The sequence below is a fragment of the Dromaius novaehollandiae genome, chromosome 29, assembly GCF_036370855.1.
Source record: "Dromaius novaehollandiae isolate bDroNov1 chromosome 29, bDroNov1.hap1, whole genome shotgun sequence".
NCBI classification, from domain to species: Eukaryota; Metazoa; Chordata; class Aves; order Casuariiformes; family Dromaiidae; genus Dromaius; species Dromaius novaehollandiae.
Window position 1 is genome coordinate 2,400,705 of NC_088126.1, and position 18,821 is coordinate 2,419,525.

At 67.8% G+C, this 18,821-nt stretch overlaps 2 protein-coding genes across 2 annotated transcripts; both read right to left on the reverse strand.

The window, feature by feature from the left end:
- Window positions 1-1,861: 1,861 nt before the first annotated feature.
- Window positions 1,862-7,404, reverse strand: MCL1 (MCL1 apoptosis regulator, BCL2 family member). Its single transcript, XM_064499155.1, has 3 exons — window positions 6,764-7,404; window positions 4,124-4,371; window positions 1,862-3,618 (listed from the first exon to the last, which is right to left on the reverse strand). Exons 1-3 carry the CDS (start codon window positions 7,365-7,367, stop codon window positions 3,502-3,504), a joined length of 969 nt encoding a protein of 322 aa, XP_064355225.1. The 5' UTR covers window positions 7,368-7,404; the 3' UTR covers window positions 1,862-3,501.
- Window positions 7,405-10,779: 3,375 nt separating this feature from the next.
- On the reverse strand, window positions 10,780-16,905 carry ENSA (endosulfine alpha). The gene is made up of 3 exons (XM_064499159.1): window positions 16,717-16,905; window positions 13,234-13,359; window positions 10,780-12,035 (listed from the first exon to the last, which is right to left on the reverse strand). The coding sequence occupies exons 1-3, from the start codon at window positions 16,777-16,779 to the stop codon at window positions 11,865-11,867; spliced, it is 360 nt and encodes a 119-aa protein (XP_064355229.1). The 5' UTR covers window positions 16,780-16,905; the 3' UTR covers window positions 10,780-11,864.
- Between the last annotated feature and the right edge of the window lie 1,916 nt (window positions 16,906-18,821).

The window sequence follows — 18,821 nt, forward strand, 5'->3', positions numbered from 1 at the left end:
ATACCCCCCTCATATCCCATACACACCCCTATACCCCACTGTGAACATCCCCTATATCCCCCCCACACTCTGTATATCCTATAAACCCCTCATATGCCTTGCACCCTCTATGCTCCCCCGGGAACACCCCCATACACGCCCCTATACCCCCCATAACCCCTATATCCCATATGCACCCCTATACCCCCATAGCCCATACACCCCCCTGTACCCCCTATACCCCCCACCCCATACTCGCCCCCTACAGCCCCCATAACCCCCTCCCCCAGCCCTAGGGCTCGTGGCCCTTGGGTGCCCCTGCCCCCCCCCCAGCCCTCGTGGCGGGGGGGCCCAGGCGTCCGGGCCGGGGTGGTGCAGGCGTCGCAGCCGCCTCCGGGCCCAGGGCCACGCGTGGGCGGAGGTGTGTGTGCACTAGCGCACTGCTGCATGCGGGCACACGGGGGGGTCCCCAGCCGTGTCCCCCCCCGGGGCCTTCCTCCCTCCTCCTCCTCCTCCTCCTCCTCCGAGCTGAGGCCTGGCGCACTCGTGACGGCAGCCCCTCGAACCGCTCCGCCGCCGCTGCCGCTGCCAACCAAATATTTGCGCCGGCGGAAAGTCTCGGCGCTGAATCACCCGGGCGGTGCCTCGGCCCCCGCGCGTGGCCGGGGCGATAACGCGGCCGCCCCTTATCTCCGCGGCCGGGGGGGTTCCTGGAAACGCTCCCCCCCGCCCCCCCGGCCGCTTTTCCGGGGCCAAAACAGCAGGAATCGGGGGTTTCACCGAGGTTTCGCGCTGAGGCCTCGCGGCGCCCGCCGGGGACTTTTCGGCATTTGCATTTGGCCCCCGAAAGGGCAAATTTTAACCCCCCCCTGGTTTCCCCCGCTGCGAAACCCGGCGCGGGGGCGGCAGCGGCTTCTGCAGAAGAGGAAGCAGAGGCGCCTGGTCGCTGCCGGTCCCAAAAAACACCCAAAAGGTGCTTTAATCCCTTTTATCTACACAAGCACTTCCAAGAACGCGAAGCGCTGCCGTGTTTTTTACCCCGAAAAGCCCTGGGAGGAAGAGGAAGCCGCCCGCTTTATCGGCTCCGGCGACCTTTATCGCCCGGCTCCGCGCAGCCGCCGTCACCAGGAAGCGGCAGCGCCGGGGGAACCGCTGGGCAAAGCCGTTTGCATATTTCCATGGCTTAGGCCCGGCTTTGCGTGAGCTTCGCCAGGCCGAGACGCTCGGCAGGGAGCGGGCCCAAAACAGACCGAAAATGCAGCACGAGAAACGCGGCGGCTGCGGGGCCTCGGCGTGTTTTCCGCGGCGCCGAGCTGCAGGAAGCGGTCGCCTTCTCCCTATCGCACCCATCTCCCCCTCGGCAGGGTGAGGCTGTGCTCAGCTTGAAACTGGTTTTAGCGAAGCGCTCGCCCCCGCTGCGCTGCCGCAGGAAGCTGGAAGGAGTTTCGGGTTTTCGCTCTTCCAAAAAAGGCAGCCGCTAGCCTCAGACTCGCGCCGGGGCGTTCCCGGGCGGCTGCGGGGCCGGAGCAGCGCCTTCCTTCCCAGAAGCGTGACGGAGGTTTCCGAGAGGCCCAACCTCAGGCGCCGCCCAAGCTCGGGCTTTGCAGAGCTCGGCTGCGCCCTTCTTTGCAGAGCTCAGCCTCGCCCTTGGGCCCGGCGGCTCCGAACCTGCGGGAATCGAAACCGGGTGCCGCAGAGCCCGGGGGGGTCGGGGAGCCGGGTCCCCACGAGCCGCCCGCTCCCAAACCCGCGCTCCCCTCGCTGCTTTGCGCCAGCGACAAGGTTTAGTCAAACCTGGGAATAACCAGGCGGCCCCAGAGCACCCCAGGACCTTTTAGTACAGCAGCACCTAGCAATAGCTAGGTTTTTTTTTACCAGTGGATTGAGAACAAAGACATTTATTGACAAAACTAAGTGCTTGTTTGGGAAACAAGCAAGGCCTGACAATAGCACCATCTTTAAGCTCTCAGCTCGGGTTTACATTAGGCATCGCTCAGTCTGGAGGTCAAGTACAGCAAAGGTGTTCGTCTCCGGTTGCGCCGGGGCCTGGTTTCGCAGGAGAAAGCTTCCACGCACCCGCACACACACACAAAAATCCACTGATTCACACGGTTTGAGTGCACGAAAGGGCAGAGCAGTGCAAGCCCAGCGAGGAGGGACCCTTCCCGCGGGGGAGCGGAGGCCTGAGCCCCGTGCGGGGCATTGACGGACTCGGACTAACCGCGGATCCGGCCCAAGGAGTTTTATTCTGCTCCGCGATGTTTACATTCACACATGAGCTTCATTTGATTCGTGTTAAAGGATCAAAATAAAGCAAAGAGCAGGAAGTTCCCGATAGCGACTTCCACAATCCCCCACCCGCTACGAGAGCCAGAATAACCAATAAAGATTAAAACAAAACAGAAAGGAGAACTGGCGCCAGCAAGCCAGGGGCACGACGAACCCCCCCGGGCCGCTGATCCTCGCTACGCTCCCTCGGCAGTTCCGCCAGGTACATTGGGAAAGGCTCCACGGCGAGGCGGGAGGAGGCTTTGCCACAAAAACGCTCCCACTTTGCGCGAGGAACGACGTACGGCACACCCCAGCGACTCCCGTCGCATTCAAAAGCCCCCTTTTTGCATCTTTAGCTCTGTGAAAATGTACATATGCTACAGGCTCGTATTTACACGGTTTTTACAGCCTCCCCGCCCCGAGCTTTACATACTTACAAATGTGCTCCCTATTTTAAGCTGTGTGCGTTCGCGAGTCGCAGTGTAGCCAAGATCAGTCAGACAAACCTGGATCGACTGCAGCTGGTTGTGGTCACCGCCCCCAACCCACCCCTCGCTGCTTCCCCCTTCGCCCTCCCCAGAGGCCTGCAGCCGGGTGGTGGTGGCTGTCGCTGTTTGTCCGACTGTTCTAACCCGGGTCTGTTGGGTGACCTGGTTCGAAGCGCACTGCCGGAGGAGGGGGACGATTTACGTGGGCTACCGAGGCGGCGGGCAGCGGGGTGTGTGTCAACGCTTCGACACCCACACGCCCGGGGAGAGCCCCGGCCCGCAGGACACCCGGCACTTCACACCTCTACTCCCGTCACAAAAGCCACACGTTCAGGCAGGACACGGCGGCAGAAGACGCTATTCCCAGAAACCCACAACTGCACCTCAAACATCCACTCCACACGCAGCCGCCGCGCCAAACCCCGGAGGCCTTGGGCCGGGCCGAGCTGCCGGTGCTCGCTGGCTTGCTAAGCGGGTCTGTTCCCTCAGGGAGAAAACGTTGAAGCAGGCCACGTTCGCTGTCTCTCGTAATGCTCTCGAAGGAGGAAGAACACGGGTTCTTCGTTCTGTCCCCAAAGCAGTAAATCCTCACGATCTGCCTGATCACACCTCCCTTCCCGGGAAAGGATCGCTCGGGGGATGCCTAGATGTTCTCCTGGGCCGCTCAAGCGCGGCTTCGCAAGTCCTCGCAGGAGGAAGCGATCGGCTCGCCAGCTCCCGGCCGAGCCGGCCCACTCAGTTTGTCACCGCGGCCCGCCACGGCTCACCGGATCATGTAGGCCAAGCTCGCGCCCAGTCCGGCGACGCCCGCGAAAGCCATCAGGACGTTCCTGATGCTCCCTTCCAGGTCCTCCACGCGGAAGAAGTCGACGAAGCCCTCCTAGGAAAGAGAGCGGATGGTTATTCCTCCCGGCAGGCGTTTCTTCGGCTGGTGAAGCCCTTTCCCTCTCCCGAAGGGAGGCATTTCCCCGCGGGCAGGCTCGGAGACAGTCTGCTAGCAGCGACACTAATGCTCACTACCGGCGTCAGTCCGCCGGGGCGGCTACAGCCCACTTAGAGGCAGAAAACAGGAGCCAGCAAAGCGGCTGTGGTTGGCTTCACCCAGCTCCCAACACCCACGATCCAGCTCTCCCATCTTTTCTCTGGGAATGCTGCTACCTCCTCGCTTTGCCAGCGAGCAGGCAAGCGCCTAGGTCAGGACTGCCCGAAGCGGCTTAACAGAGCTGCGGAAAGGCCGCAGCTCTGGCCGGGCTTTTCAGACAGCGGTTTAACCGGAGCCGTGACTCAGCCTGTGCTCCACTGACACATGTGGCTGTCACCAGGCTGCTTATGGAAACGGGAAAACATGGAATTGTTACTAAGGGAGCATACAGGCAGTGACTCACCCAGCCTCCCTGGCTCACTAGCCACTCCCGTTTAGAGGAGACCAGCGCGTCTGTGATGATCCCCGCTAACGAGCTGATGCACTTCTCCTGGTTTATGCTCTTCAGGTGTTTCGCAACAAAGGCACCAAACGAGATGAGTGTCACAACTCTGCCCCAGTTTGTTACTCCGTCACTGAAAACGTGGGCTGCCACCTCGCACACGGACTGCAGGTCCTCTTCCTTCTGGATGTCCAGCTTCCGCAGCATCCCTGCGGGAGAGGCGACTTTTAGGAAGCAGCACGCGCCGCAGCGAGCTCCTCCGAGGCCCAAGATACTGCACAACCCAAGGGCACGTCCCACCTTCGCTATCCTCCAAAATACCCGCTCCAGAGCCGGCTAGGAGGCACACGCTGCCCCCCACGAGAAGGCAGAGCCCCCACACTCAGCCCAAAAGCCTTAAAAGAGTCACTGAGAGCTATTAAAGACGGAGAAGAAGTTGCTACATGCTTTTCTGAAGGGCTCTGCTGCACGCGCTCGCCTGCGCGAGGCAAAGCAGCCACTCGCCCATCCCTGGCTCCTTCCTCCCGACCCGTCGCACCGCCGCGGCCGTTAAAGCCCTGCCAGGTCACAGCGACAGCACCAAAGTCCGGCTGCAGCGTGGCACAACTCTGCGCTCGCCCCGAGCCGAGATAAAGCACCGTCACCCGCCGCAAGGCAGATGCCTCGCTGCTTTACTCATCCGCTTGCAGCGACTGCAACAACAGGACTCCCTCGCTTGACCGGCAGTGCCCCGCGAAGGAGCAAACACGCCGAGCCCTTACGAAACTGAAAGGCAGCACTCGGTGTTGCCCCAGCCAGCAGGGAGCTTTCCCCAAGCCAGTTCCTTCTCCGCACCCAGAGCTGTCTTTAACTTTAAAGCAGCCTCACGTATTCGCACACTCTTCCCAAGCACTGCTTTTTCCACACAGCTCTGCCTGGGTAATTAAATCGGCTTTTGCATCAGCATAATTAAGCATGCGAGGAAGAATTTAAGACTGGAATATCCTCCTCTGAAACAAAGCCACTTCAGCCTGCGCTGCCTGAGGAGGAAATACCGACACTACCCTTTTTGAGCTTCTCAGCTCAAGATCACACCTACCCGCAGCTGCTAAATGTGCAAAACGCAGCGGCGGCAGCAGCTCGGGGCTGGGGGCTCGGCCCCTGGACACCCCCACGGCTCAAACCAGCCCCAAAACGGTTTGTGCTGCACAAACCCGGGTGCGAGCGGCCTGCTCTCCCTTGCCGTCGGGGTTTCCAGGACGCTCAAACCTGCAGTTTCTGCTCAGCAGCAGAGACACCTGCTCCTCCGAGGCCCCGCTCGGCTGTTCGAGTTTCTGGGCTATTTTGGGACTGATCAGAAGCGGGTGTAAAACACTGAAATAGCCGTAACCTAACCGCGTTTTTCTGGAGAATTTCTCCCCACACTGCCCCGGGCGGGGGACGGGAGTTAGACTCTGCTCTCCGGGGGTTATTTGCCTGCGGTCCTGCTGCTCGGGGCCAGCGCGAGGAGGGGCCGCGGCTAATCTGTAACCAGGTTATCGCGCCGCGCACGCCGCCGCCTTCGCCCCCCCCCGACCGAGCAAAGTTCAGTTTCATTTCTTAATCGCTCTTTGCTGCCCGAACTCCTCCAGGCCCAAACCGGTCCTGGGACCGACGTGGCCATGGCGGCCCCCCCCCCCCGGAGTGGGGGGCTCTGCAGCCTCGCTCCAGCCCCCAAAGCTGGTGGGGGCCCAGGTCGCCCCCAGCCCCCAGAGCTGCCTGCAGCCGCGGGGCAGAGCCGGTGCCCACCCACCTCGAGGGCCCCACACAGGCCAGGCCCACACACCCCTGCCCCCTTTCATGGGGGGGGGCAGGCCCCAAACACCCCCCAGAGGCCTCCCCACAGGGAGGGGGCCAGGCCCACACACCCCCCTGCTCCTTTCCACGGGGGGGGCCAGGCCCCACACTCCTCCCTGCCCTTCTCCACGGGGGGGGGGGAAACCAGGCCCAGACAAAGGCCTGGGGTCCACAACCCCCCCATCCCCCTTTCCACGGGGGGGGACCAGGCCCCACACACCCCCAGAGCCCTCCACAGTGAGCGGGGGTGCACCACACCGACACCCCCAGCCCACAACCCCCCTGCCCACCCCCCCGCGAGGCAGGGCCGGGTCCTGGCACCCCCCAGCAGGGCCAGGGCCCCCCATCCCCCCCCCGCCATGGGGGTGGCCAGGCCCCAGCTCCCCCCGGGGGGGTCCAGGCCTCTCCCCCACATTCCCCCCCCCCGCCATGGGGGTGGCCAGGCCCCAGCTCCCCCCGGGGGGGTCCAGGCCTCTCCCTCCCATCCCCCCCCCCCACCATGGGGGTGGCCAGGCCCCAGCTCCCCCCCGGGGGGGGGTCCAGGCCTCTCCCCCACTTTCCCCCCCCCGCCATGGGGGTGGCCAGGCCCCAGCTCCCCCCCGGGGGGGGTCCAGGCCTCTCCCCCACATTCCCCCCCCCGCCATGGGGGTGGCCAGGCCCCAGCTCCCCCCGGGGGGGGTCCAGGCCTCTCCCCCCCCATCCCCCCCCCGCCATGGGGGTGGCCAGCCCCCAGCTCCCCCCAGGGGGGTCCAGCAGCCCCCCCCCGCCCCCCGAGCCGGCCCCCACCTTGGAAGGCGAGCTCGTGCTTCTGCAGGACGCCGTCGCCGACCCGCCGCAGCGTCTCCAGCGCCTTCTCCATGACGCCGTCGCCCGCCGCGCCGGGCCGCCCCGGGCCGCCCAGCAGCCCCGGGAAGAGCTTCTTGGCGCCGGGCTGGGCCTCGCCCGCCGCCTCGCGCAGGTAGCGGCTGATGAGCTCCAGCGAGTCCTGCCGCAGCTCGTCGGGGCCGTGCTCGGGGGCGGGCGGCGTGCCGGGCAGCGAGCCCCCCCCCCCCGCCGCCCCGCCGCCGCCGCGCTCCGCCTCGGGCTCGCAGCCGTCCAGCTCCTGCTCGGGGCTCCACAGCGAGGCCGGCCGCGGCGCGGCGCCAATCAGCGCGCGGGGCGCCGCGCCGCCGCCAATCAGCGCGCGGGGCGCCCCCTGCGGGCCAATCAGCGCGCGGGGTACCTCAGCGCGGCCGCCGGCGGCCCAGGCGCCCTCGGCGGCGGCCGAGGCGGGCGGCGCGGGGCCGCTGCCGGCCGGGGCGGGGGGGGAGGCGGCCGCCAGCCCCGGCGCCCCGCCGCCGCCGCAGTAGAGGTTGAAGCCGATCACGGCGTGGCGCTTCACGGCGAACATGGCGCCGGGCTGCGCGCTGGCGGCTGCGACTCCTGCGAGGGGCAGGGCCGCGGCGGCCGCTTATATAGCGGCGGGGGGACGTCGGGGGCGGGGCGCCGCGGGGGCGGGGCGGGCGCCGCCGGTTCCGGCCCCGCCCCCGTTATGTAACGTCGCCATAAAGGGAAACGGCCCGGCCCGGGGGAGGGGGGGGGGGTTCCTGGTTCCGAGGGCCTTTTTTGGGGCGAAAAACAGCCTGAAAAGGGGCCGGCCCCGCCGAGGTGCGCACGGCCCGTCGCCTGCCGGGGGCGGCCCCGGGAAGGGCCTGGGCTGGGCCTGGGCTGGGCCCCGGGGGCTGCTGGGCCTCACCCCGGGCCTCCCCGGCGGCCGTGGGCCCCCCCAGCAAGGCCTGGCCCCCCCCCCCAGCAGCAATGGGCCCCCCCAGCACCACCACTGACCCCCAGCAAGGCCTGGGCCCCCCCCCAGCAGCAGTGGGCCCCCCCAGCACCACTACTGACCCCCAGCAAGGTTTCCCCCCCCCCCAGCAGTGATGGGCCCCCCCAGCACCACCACTGACCCCCAGCAAGGCCCAGGCCCCCCCAGCAGTGATGGGGACCCCCCAGCAAGGCCTGCCCCCCCCCCCAGCACCACCACTGACCCCCAGCAAGGCCTCGGCCCCCCCAGCAGCAATGGGCCCCCCCGGCACCACCACTGACCCCCAGCAAGGTTTCCCCCCCCCCCCCAGCAGTGATGGGTCCCCCCAGCACCACCATGGACCCCCAGCAAGGCCTGGCCCCCCCCAGCAAGGCCTGCCCCCCCCCAGCACCACTGTGGACCCCCAGCAAGGCCTGGGCCCCCCCCCAGCAAGGCCCAGGACCCCCCAGCAGCAATGGGCCCCCCCAGCACCACTGTGGACCCCCAGCAAGGCCCGGGCCCCCCCAGCAGTACCATGGGCTTCCAGCAAGGTGTGCCCCCCCCAGCAAGGCCCGGGCCCCCCCCCAGCAGCGATGGGCCCCCCCAGCACCACCATGGACCCCCAGCAAGGCCTGGGCCCCCCCAGCAGCAATGGCTCCCCCCAGCACCGCCGTGGACCCCCAGCAAGGCCCAGGACCCCCCAGCAGCAATGGGTCCCCCCAGCACCGCTGTGGACCCCCAGCAAGGCCTGGGCCCCCCCAGCAAGGCCTGGACCCCCCCCCAGCAAGGCCCAGGACCCCCCAGCAGCAATGATGCCCCCCCAGCACCACCATGGACCCCCAGCAAGGCCCGGCCCCCCCCAGCAAGGCTCAGCCCCCCCCAGCTGCAATGGCCCATCACGTCTCCGCGGCCGGGCCGGCCCCTGGCTAACGCGACCCGTCGGGTTTGCTCGGAAACTGCACAGTGTCGCTTCCCCCCCCCCGGCCCCCCCCAGCTGGGTATTTCACCGGGGGGGTTTGGTTCAGCCCCTCCCCGGGTTCGGCGTGTTTGGCCGGATGCTCTCGGGGAAGCGCCCGGCCGCGTTGCCCCACGTTGCCCCCGCGGGGGGGTCCGGGCTGCCCAAGGGCCCCGCGGCGGCCTCGTCTCCGGGGGGTCGCGGTGCCGCCTGATCCCAGACCCGGCTCCCGTCGGGCCGAGCGGAGCCGAGCGGAGCGGCGGCCGCGCCGGGGGGGTTTCTCGCCGTGGGCTTCCCGGGATCCGCGCGGCCGTCCCGGGCGGGGGCCAGGCCGCCTGCGCTTCGCTCCCTCCCCGCACGCGGCCGGCGCAAAATCGCGGCGGCGAGACGAGGGGGAGAGGCCGCTCCGTCGCCGGACGGCCCTCAACCCCCCCCAAGGATCGGGAGCACCTGGGAAAAGCCACGGGAAAACGGGAAGAGAGAGGCGCTCCGGGAGGAGAGGCTTTTAGGGACACGGAGGGCCGCTGGCCGCCGCGCCAAGAGCCGCTCGGCCCTTCCCTCCCGCCGGGAGCGGATCGAACGGCAGGAAAACGTGGCAGAGCCGTCGCGTCTCCGCTCTGCTCCGACACCCGCGGAGCGCCGGTGCCTCCGGCACGGAGAGGCCGGGATCGCCGGGGGAAGGAAGTTTCCACAATGCCTCTTTGTCCGCCGCAGCGAACCCCCCCCCCCCGCGCTCGGAGCAGGCTCTCCGTGTCGTGCCGGCCGCCGGGAAAGGCCGGGACGGTGCCGGTGGCGCAAGGGAGAGGGGCCGAGTCCCGGCTCCCACCCGGGGTGGTGACGGCCGGCGCGGTGTCACCGTCGCGGTGTCACCATGCCGTGACGGCAGCGGCATCCCGGGCGTCGACGCCCGCGGCACGAGGTGGAAACCTCCGTTTCTGCGCCCCGGTGCCGGCGTCGAAGCGGGCGCGAACGCGGCGCGGCCTTGGCACGAGCTGCCCCCCCCGGCCCCCCCGATTCCGGGCGGCTGCCGGCCAGGCTGGGCCGCAGCCCTGGAGCCTGGGGGGGGGGGACAGCCCCGGCGCGGCCCGTGGGCCCCCCCGTGCACACCCGTGGCCCCACGCACAGCCAGCACACACCCGTGCACACCCCACGCACACCCCAACACACCCCCCAGCCCCACGCACACCCGCCAGCCCTGTGCACACCCCCCAGCGCACACCTCCAGCCCCACGCACACCCAATGGCCCCATGCACACCCCCACGCACACCTCACAGCCCCACGCACACCCCACGCACACCCGCCAGCCCTGTGCACACCCCCAGCACACCCCCTCAGCCCCACGCACACCCAATGGTCCCATGCACACCCCCACGCACACCTCACAGCCCCACGCACACCCCACGCACACCCGCCAGCCTATGCACACCCCCACACACACCCAATGCACACCCCACGGCCCCATCGCGGGGGTCGGCCGCCTGCACCCCCGGCGAGGCCACGACCGGCTGCTCGGTGCCTGTGGGGCCCACGGCCCTAGTGACCCCCACCCCAGCGAGGAGGAGGAGGAAGAGGAGGAAGAAAGGGCCTCCTGCTCCCAGGGCACCGCTGGAGCTGGAAAACACCCCGCTTCCTCCTACCCTCAACAGCTCGCGGTGACAAACACCGCATTTTCCTCCCTTCGCCTCACCCCGACCCGCAACCGGCACAAAAACAGTTATTGCAGCGGGAGCAGTCGGGGCCGGGCGGCCGCGTGCGGGGGCCATGTGCCCCCCCCGGCCCGGGGACACCGTGTGCCTCGGGGCGAGTTCGGGCTCGCTTTTACGTCACTGTTCCTGTTCTTTTTTCCGAACGAAATCGCTCCTGCCGGTTCCCACGCGGTGTCGTAGAGAGCGCGTGCTTCCTTCTGCCGCGCCGACGCGCTCGGCCTTTCCCGAATCCCGGGGAAAAACACGGCTCGCGAGCCGCCGCTGCCCTCCCGCCCTGGGGCTGCAACACATCTGCATTTCTTTCCCCCCCCCCCTTTAAAAAAAAAAACCCGTAGCACACTAGAAGAGAGGAGAAATGAAGAAGATGTAAAAAATTATATATATTTTTATATATATGATTCATATCTATTTACAAGGCGGCTGGGACAGACAGCGAACAGCTCGAGGGGGTTGTACAGACACCACCAGCACCCGAGCGGGTCGCGCGGGCAGGACAGCGACCGAGGCCCCCAGCTCCTCTCCCACCCGGCAGCGGGAGAGACGCCGGCCGGAGCTTTCCCGGTTGGAAATAGCAGCAGGGTTTTGCTAACGGCATCCCCTAAAAATACATCCCCTCCTCCCCGCTCCGCACTTTAAAAGCTGGACCTACAGCGTCCAGGTCGGGAGCTGCCGGCCGCGGCCCCGCGAGACCCCTTTGCCCCTGCGCCGGGGGCTGCTGGTACGTGCACGTGCCCCCGTTTTGTTTTTCACGCCTGAAACAAAGCAAAGGCAAGAGGAAAAAAAAGGAGAGGGGAAAAAAAGGGAAAGGAATCCAAGCCCTGGCTGCATCGTGCTGTTAACACGCGTCACTTTAATGCTCCTCTTTGCTCCCCCCGTTCCCCGGCTCCGGCGCTTTGCTCCTCTCCGGGGATTTTTCCCACCTCTCCGGGGGTTTTTCCCCCCTCTCCCGCTGCAGAGCAGCTCCGAGCAGCTCGCAGCCGTCTCGCCCGCCCCGGCTTTGCGGTTTCCTTCCCGAGAGCCCAACGGGAGCCCGGGCGTCCCGGGGGGAGAGCGAACCGGCCCCCGGGGCTGCGGCGGAGCCGCACCGCATGCCACGAGGACGGGCTCGCGCTCCGAGCAGCTCCCGCAGCCCGGGGAGGTGGCGGCACGTCGGCGGGCCCAGGGTTTCGGCCAACGCGTGAATTAAGGCAGCAAACGCGCTCGCTCGAGGAAAGGCCCCCGCCGAATCCGCCACGGCTCTGCCTGCGCAGCCCGCGTAGGGACCCCCCTCGCCCGCTTTCTGCTCGGTTTCGGTGCGCGTTTGCTGCAAATATTTCAAACAACTACGTGGATTCTGGTGATCCCAGCCCTATGGTACAGTGAAGTTCAATCCGTTTAACCAAAAGAAGAAAGAAAATACGGAGGGGGGGGGGGAAAGAAACCCCGCAAGCGCCTCGGCGTGCAGGTTACCCTGCCAGCTTGCTGGTCACGAGGGAGGATTTCCTCTGGGGCAGGTCCTGCGGCGTGGGGATGTGGTCTCCCGTCACCAGGTTCTTGTCCGGCCCCGCGCTCGGCAGCTGCTTGTTCTTCATCTTCGCCTTGGCCATGTTGTAGTCCCCGGAATCGAAGTATTTTTGCTGGAAGAGGGAGAGGGGGGCGGGTCACTCCGCGCGCAGGGCCACGACGCGCGGCCCTCCGAGAGCCGCTGGGATCGAGACGCAAAACCGGGTCACCGAAGCGACGGGCTCTTTGCTCCCTCCCGTTCGCTCTCGCTTTGGGTGTTTGCGGCCTGCAAACTGCGCTCGCTGGGTGAAGGCCGCGTTTGCTTGGCTTTACCCTCTGCTTCGCGCGACGGGGATTTATCCCGGCGCGGAGACCCCGGCCCGCGAGCACAAAGCGGCCGCCGCGGCGTCAGCAGCAGCCTCCAGACAGAGGATCAGCTACAGCAGCAAAACCCGGGGCCGTTTGCCGATACCGTTTATTCCGCCTTGGTGAACGGACGAGCCCGGGCGGCAAGGGCAGGATTTTCGCCCTTTGAAGCGCGGCCCTGCCGGCGCCGAAGCCGCGGCGGCTGCCTTCGACGCCGAGCCAGCTCCCGGCAGCCCAAAGTCCGCAGGGAAAGGCTCGGAGCCCCGCGCCCAGCCGCTCCCAAGCGCTGGCCGCCCGCGGTTCAAAGGGCGCCTCGCGCCCTCGTCACACACCTATCGCTCCAGGATGTGGCTCACCTTCATGGCACGGCTTTTCCCCCCCCGGCAGCGCTCGGAGGGCCGGACGCCAGCGGGGTTTGTGCCGAGACGGGGCTCTGCTGTGCGCAACGAGCACCGAGGGGTCCGACGCCGCTTCCGTGCGCGGCGCGGGGAGAGCGAGGCCCCGACAACTCCGGTTCACACCAAAAACGCCTCGATTCAGTGCCGAGAAGTGAAGCGACCCTCACTTCCGCGCTCGCTTTGGGAGCCGGGGCCTAAACCGACGTTCCCCGCGGCCGTGCCGGCAGCGCATGCGGAGGCGGCTCGGCGGAGGGGCCGGCCGTGAACGTGGGCAGCGCGGCGGAGCAGAGACACCGTGTCCCCGGAGCGCGGGAGCACACCGGCACTCCCGGCCCTTCTCCGGAGCTCCTTCTCCCTCATCCGAGCGGCCCGCTGAGCCGCAGGGGACGCAGGGAAAGGGACGTCTGTGTCACACGCACTACTGTCACCTCCAGGCATCAGTTAGAGCCCGAGGGGTTAAAGCCCGGAGAACGGGGAGCCACCGGGGCAGATTTACAGAGTGAAATCGCCCAAGCGGCAGCAGCTCTCGTCTCTGAGCGGCTCCAGGAAAAGGCTGAGAAATAAATACCCCTTTCTGCAGTCTCTTCATGAGGAAGTCGGACCCGCCGGGCCTCTGGCCCAGGTTGGGGTATTTGGCCTTCAGCTTCGCTTCTTCCGCTCGCTCGGGGATGACGGTTTCTTTCTCTTGCGTGTCCTGAAAAACAAGAGGTGCTTGAAAGCCCTTCGGCCCCGTGGAAAGAAACCAAAACGCACCCGCGATCCCGTAACGCGGCGTTTAGCAGCGGGTCCAAACCCCGGCGCCTGGCTCGCCGAGGGAGGGCTGGTCCCCGGGGAGGCCAGCGCCGCGTTACGGCAGCGCGACGCCGTTTTAGGCCACGCCGCGCCCGGTCTCAGTCCGGCAGAGACGGAAAAACCCTCCTGGTCCAAAGCGGTTTTTTGGGAGCGGCTACTGGCACCGGCGGCAGAGCAGCGTTTCAGCACCCGCTTCTCAGCCAGGGGAATTTGGGGGTGTTAAACAAACCCGAGGAGCCTCGGGAGACGGGCGAGCAGGGCCCTTCGCCCCCCGGCCTGACTGCTGGGGCGGCGGGAGAGGCGCCAGCCCCCGTCCTCCTCTGCGCCGGCTTTTGAGGCTCTCCCTCCCGGCCTGGCTATAGGTATTTATTAAATATCAGCTGAATCTGGGCCCAAAAGGGGCTCCCGGGTCCGGGCGATCTGTCCCCAAACTGCCAGCCTCGCCGGGCAGCGCCTTGGCCGGGAGACGTCGCAAGCCGTATCCGTGAAACGGGAAAGCCTTCGGCATCAGCCGGGACCCGAAAGCCCGCGGGATGCGACGAGCAGCCTGGCCGCTACCCGCGGCGGAGGCGTCTCCCAAACGCGCTGTTTTGTTCCTCGGGGCTGTTTGCTCGCCGGGCGCTCCTCGGCCCCGGGAGATCGGCTGCTACGGGCCCCCCGCTCCAAGCGATCCGGGCTCCGACACCCCCCGAGGCCGGGGACCGGAGCGAGACCGCTTTCCTCCGCCCCGGGCGCGGGGAGACGGGCAGCGACGCGGCTCGGCGGCGGCCGGGAACGGCGGGGGAGCCGCTCGGTCGCGGGGGAAGCTGCCAAAAGACTCGTCACGCTCTCCCCGAGCCCCCGCGCGCCGCAGGGCTCAGCCCACGCGCGGTCGGAATTAGCGCGGCTCCTTTTACCCGTCTCCGTGACAGCTCCCGGCTCCAGAAATAAAAGCCGAGGTGGGACGCGCGTCACCCGGCCCCGCTCGGAGCCAGCCGCCCCGTGAAACCCAGGCACTCTGCACCGAGAAGGCTCGAGAGGGGCCTTTGCCCCCCGCGGCCCTTCCAGCTGCTGCACCTTCCTCCCGCTCCCCTCACTTATCACCGGCCGCGGAGGGAGGCAGCTCACGCGGCCAGGGACGCGGTGGCTCCACGTCGAGCGTTTCCCTCGTGCATGACGTGCCCGGGGGAGGGGGGGGGGGAAACGCTTCTCCCGCTGTGACTTCCGAGCGGGGAGCTGGCTCTGGCCGCCGTCGAGGTCCCCAGCGTCGCGGGGAGGCAGCAGGTCACCGGAGACAGCGGCGCCCAGCTGCTCCCGCTCGGGCAGCGCAGAGAGATTTGATTTCTGAGATTTTACCATACTCGGGCCGTGCCGGGCGGCCTGGAGCGGTTCAGATTCCCATCTCGGGACACGCAGAAGCCAGCGGCCGCTGGAGCAGCCTCCAGCCACCTCCCGACCCCGCTCCTGGTCCCTGGGAGCCCCCCGGGAGCTGGGACTTCGCCAGGACTTGACTGCTCGAGCCGGCGCACGTGGGGACAAGCCTTCCCCTGAGCTCGGGGCTGCGGACGAGGCATTTCTGAGCTGCCCCAACTCAGGCTTCTCCTCTCCTTCCCCTGGGCTGCGTCTGCTTTGCGAGCCGAGGGAAAAGAGGAGCGGCAAAGACAACGCGCCGTGGCTACGAGAGGCTTTAAATAAAGCCGCCCGGGCGGCCGCTCCGCTCACGCCGCCGTGGGCGTCGCGCTGACGAGGCGGGGGCTCCGGGGAGCCGCGCGCCACGTTGCCAAGGCGCCCCAAGCGAAAGGCAGGATGGGAATATCCGCGCGGAGAGAGGAGGTGGGATGAGCCGCAGTCACGGCTCGTCGCCTCCCCCTCCGCTCGGCCCCCCACGCCGAGCTGGATACGTCCTCTTCGTCCTGTCCAGCCCGGCTGGGATTTTGGGGGGGGATCGAGCCCTTTCCCCGCCATCCCGGGAGCCTCTCGCAGGCGCGTCCCGTGTTTCACCCCTGCCCACACAAGCTGAGCTCATCCCTCGCGGAGGGAAGCTGACAGCAGGGCCGAGTCACGCAGCCCAGATCCAGGGACGGTATTTATAGTTTAACCCCGGCCCGCTGCTCTGCCGCCGGCGCAACCCGAGCTCCGAACCGCCGTCGAGCCCTTACGCCAAGCGAGGCTCGTTACGAGCCGCTCTGTGTCTGCGCAACCGGCCTTTGGCGATGTGACAACCCGTAAAATCAGCAAGAAGAGTTTGGGTCCCTTCTGAGGGCACCGGTGACGCTGTCTGCCGCCGGCTGAAGTTCGCCTGACCGCTTACGTGGAAACGCACCTCGGCGCGGATCATACTCACCCAATTCAGGGCTGCCCCTTGGTTTAGTTTTTATTAACCCCTACGAGCCGCTGGGAAATGTTGGATGCCACCATGATTAATTAGCTGGGGTGACGCAGTAACTGAGCAAGAGTGAGGAGATGTTGGTGTATTCGGCCTCCGAGAAAAAGGCGGAGCGCCCCAACGGCGGGTCGCGAGCCCGGGGACGGACCCGCAGGCAGAAAAGGCTCCGACGGCTGCCCAGAGCGGAGGCCCACGGCTCTCCCTACACCCCCACTATCCCACAAGCCCCCACGCCCCAGTTCCCCCCCCTACACACCCCCACTGTCACACAAGCCCTCGCACCCTGGTTCTCCCCTACACCCCCACTATCCCACAAGCCCCTGCGCTCCCCCACACCCCCACAAGCCCCCACGCCCCGACACTCCCCCACACCCCCACTATCCCACAAGCCCCCGCACCCCGGCACTCCCCTCCCTACACCCCCACTATCCCACAAGCCCCCGGCGCTCCCCCACACCCCCACTATCCCACAAGCCCCCGCAACCCGGCGCCCCCCCCCACACCCCCACTATCCCACAAGCCCCCGGCGCCCCCCCCCACACCCCCACTATCCCACAAGCCCCCGGCGGCCCCCCCCCACACCCCCACTATCCCACAAGCCCCCGGCGCTCCCCCACACCCCCACTATCCCACAAGCCCCCGCGCCCCGGCGCCCCCCCCACACCCCCACTATCCCACAAGCCCCCACGCCCCCCCCACGCTGCTAATCCAGCCCTATCTACCCTACCAACAAGCCCTCCCGGAAGTCCAGCCCACAGCAGGCCCAGAGCCAATGAGAGCGCAATATTCATCGGAACGCCGAGGCCACCAGCCAATCAGCGCGCAGCTGGGTCGGAGTGACGGGGCGCGCGGCCAATGAGGGCGCGGGCGGTGCCGCCCGGGCACGGGCCTCACCTGTTTCTCGTCGCCGGGCTCCTCGGCGCGGGCGCCGGTGCCGGTGCCGGGCTGGTCCGCCATGGCGGCGGGGCGGCTGTCACGGCGGGCGGGCCCTGCGCGCCGCGCTCGCTCCCTCCGCACCGCCTGTCACTGTCACTGTGCAGCCAAAATGGCCGCCGCCGCCCCCCTAACGGCTCTGCTCGCTGACGGACAGGCGCGCTGCCCAATGGGAGCGGGGAGGGGGCTGGGATGACATCATGCCTGCCCAACCAGCGCCCGCGGGAGGCGGGGAGGGGGCGGGGCTAAGGGGAGCCCCGGCTGGCGCGGCAGTGGGCCAATGGGAAGTGAGACGGGAACGCGGGGGGCGGGGAGGGGGCGTCCCGGCTTTGATTGACAGCGAGGGCCGCCAATAGGCAGCAGGAGTGGGCGCGGGGGCCCAATGGGCGCTGGGCAGCGTCACGGGGGCGGTGCCGCGGCTGCGACTGGGGGAGCCGGGGCGGGGGCGGGGGCGTCCCCTCCCGGGCGGGGGAGGGGCCGCGGCCCCGAGCATCCCCCCCAGAACACCCACCCCCACCCCCAGTGCTCCCAGTACCCCCATGCCCAAATGTTCCCCCGTACCCGCCCCCCCGGGCTTATCTTACCTGCATCACCCCATTGGCACCCTGAGCCCGTTCACCCTGGAGCCTACTGATGGCCTGTCACACAGGCTGGGCTGAGTGGCCGCCCCGGGCTGCCTGCAGGCTCAGGCGGCCCCACAGAGCCCTTGACATTGGCCCTGCTGTTCCCACCTGCATCACCCCACTGGCACCCTGAGCCTGTTCACCCTGGAGCCTACTGATGGCTACACACCTTCACGCTTGCCGGGCTGAGCGGCCACCCTGGGCTGCCTGCAGCGCCCTTGCTCTCAGCCCTGCTGTTCCTACCTGCGTCACCCCACTGGCACCTTGAGCCTGTTCACCCTGGAGCCTACTGATGGCTACACACCTTCACGCTTGCCGGGCTGAGCGGCCACCCTGGGCTGCCTGCAGCGCCCTTGCTCTCAGCTCTGCTGTTCCTACCTGCGTCACCCCACTGGCACCTTGAGCCTGTTCACCCTGGAGCCTACTGATGGCGCTTTGCACAGACTAGGCTGAGAGGCTTGCCTGCAGTGCTCTCTTTGCGCCGATGCTGTGTGGGGGCAGAGCGGGGGAGCAGCACCCTAACACCCCCACCCTGCTCCCAGGGCCACCCCCCACCCCACTCCCCGCCCTGGCCCAGCAGCCACATTCCCGGGCGGATGCCGGAGGCCGGATCAATAAAGAACATTTATTTCTGCGCGACGTCAGCACGAACAGGCAGGAGGTACCCGAGCGCCTTCGGTACCAAACGCGGATGTTGACAGACGGTGGTTAATGAGCACAGCTAACGAAGAGGACACGGGCACGCGAGCACAGTGCCACATGGCCTCCCCGGCCCAGCGCCCCGACGGCCCCGGCCGCGTGTTCTGGGGGCGTCGGGGGGGTTGGGGGCCCCCCCGGCCAGGTAAAACCCCTCTAACGCTGGGGAAGAACCCCCTCCCACCGCATCCTGGCCCCGTGGGCAGGGCAGGTGGGGCTGCATCCCTCCGCCTGGCACCCGGCGGCCGTTCACTCTGAAGCCTACTGATGGTGCGAAGGCGAAGCCTGACGTTTCGGGGCGGGGGGGGGACAGGAGGGAGAGGCGCGGCCGCCCCCAAACTCTTTGGCATCGTCGGTGGCGGAGGCCGAGGCGGCGGGCGACGGCGAGCTGCACGTCGCGGCCGGGCCGGGGGCTCTGGCGGAAGACGGGGCTCAGCCTGCGCCGCAGCAGAGCCGTGAACACCGGCCGCCCCCGCCGTGCTCCCGATCCGGCTCCGGCTCCTTCTGCCTGCAGGCTGCAGGGAGAGAGGGGACGGCGGCTGCTGGGGGGCTCCGGGAGTCCCCCCTGCTCCCCACCCCCGGCCTTCCTCCCTCTCCTCCTCCTCCTCTCCCTCCTCCTGCTCCCGGGCGCTGCTGCGGCTTCGGGCTGGGGGCGTCGGGGGAGGCAGCGAGGGGAAGAGGGGATGAGAGGAAGGGAAGAAGAGATACGAGGAAGGGAAAAGTGATGCAAGGAAGGGAAGAAGGGCT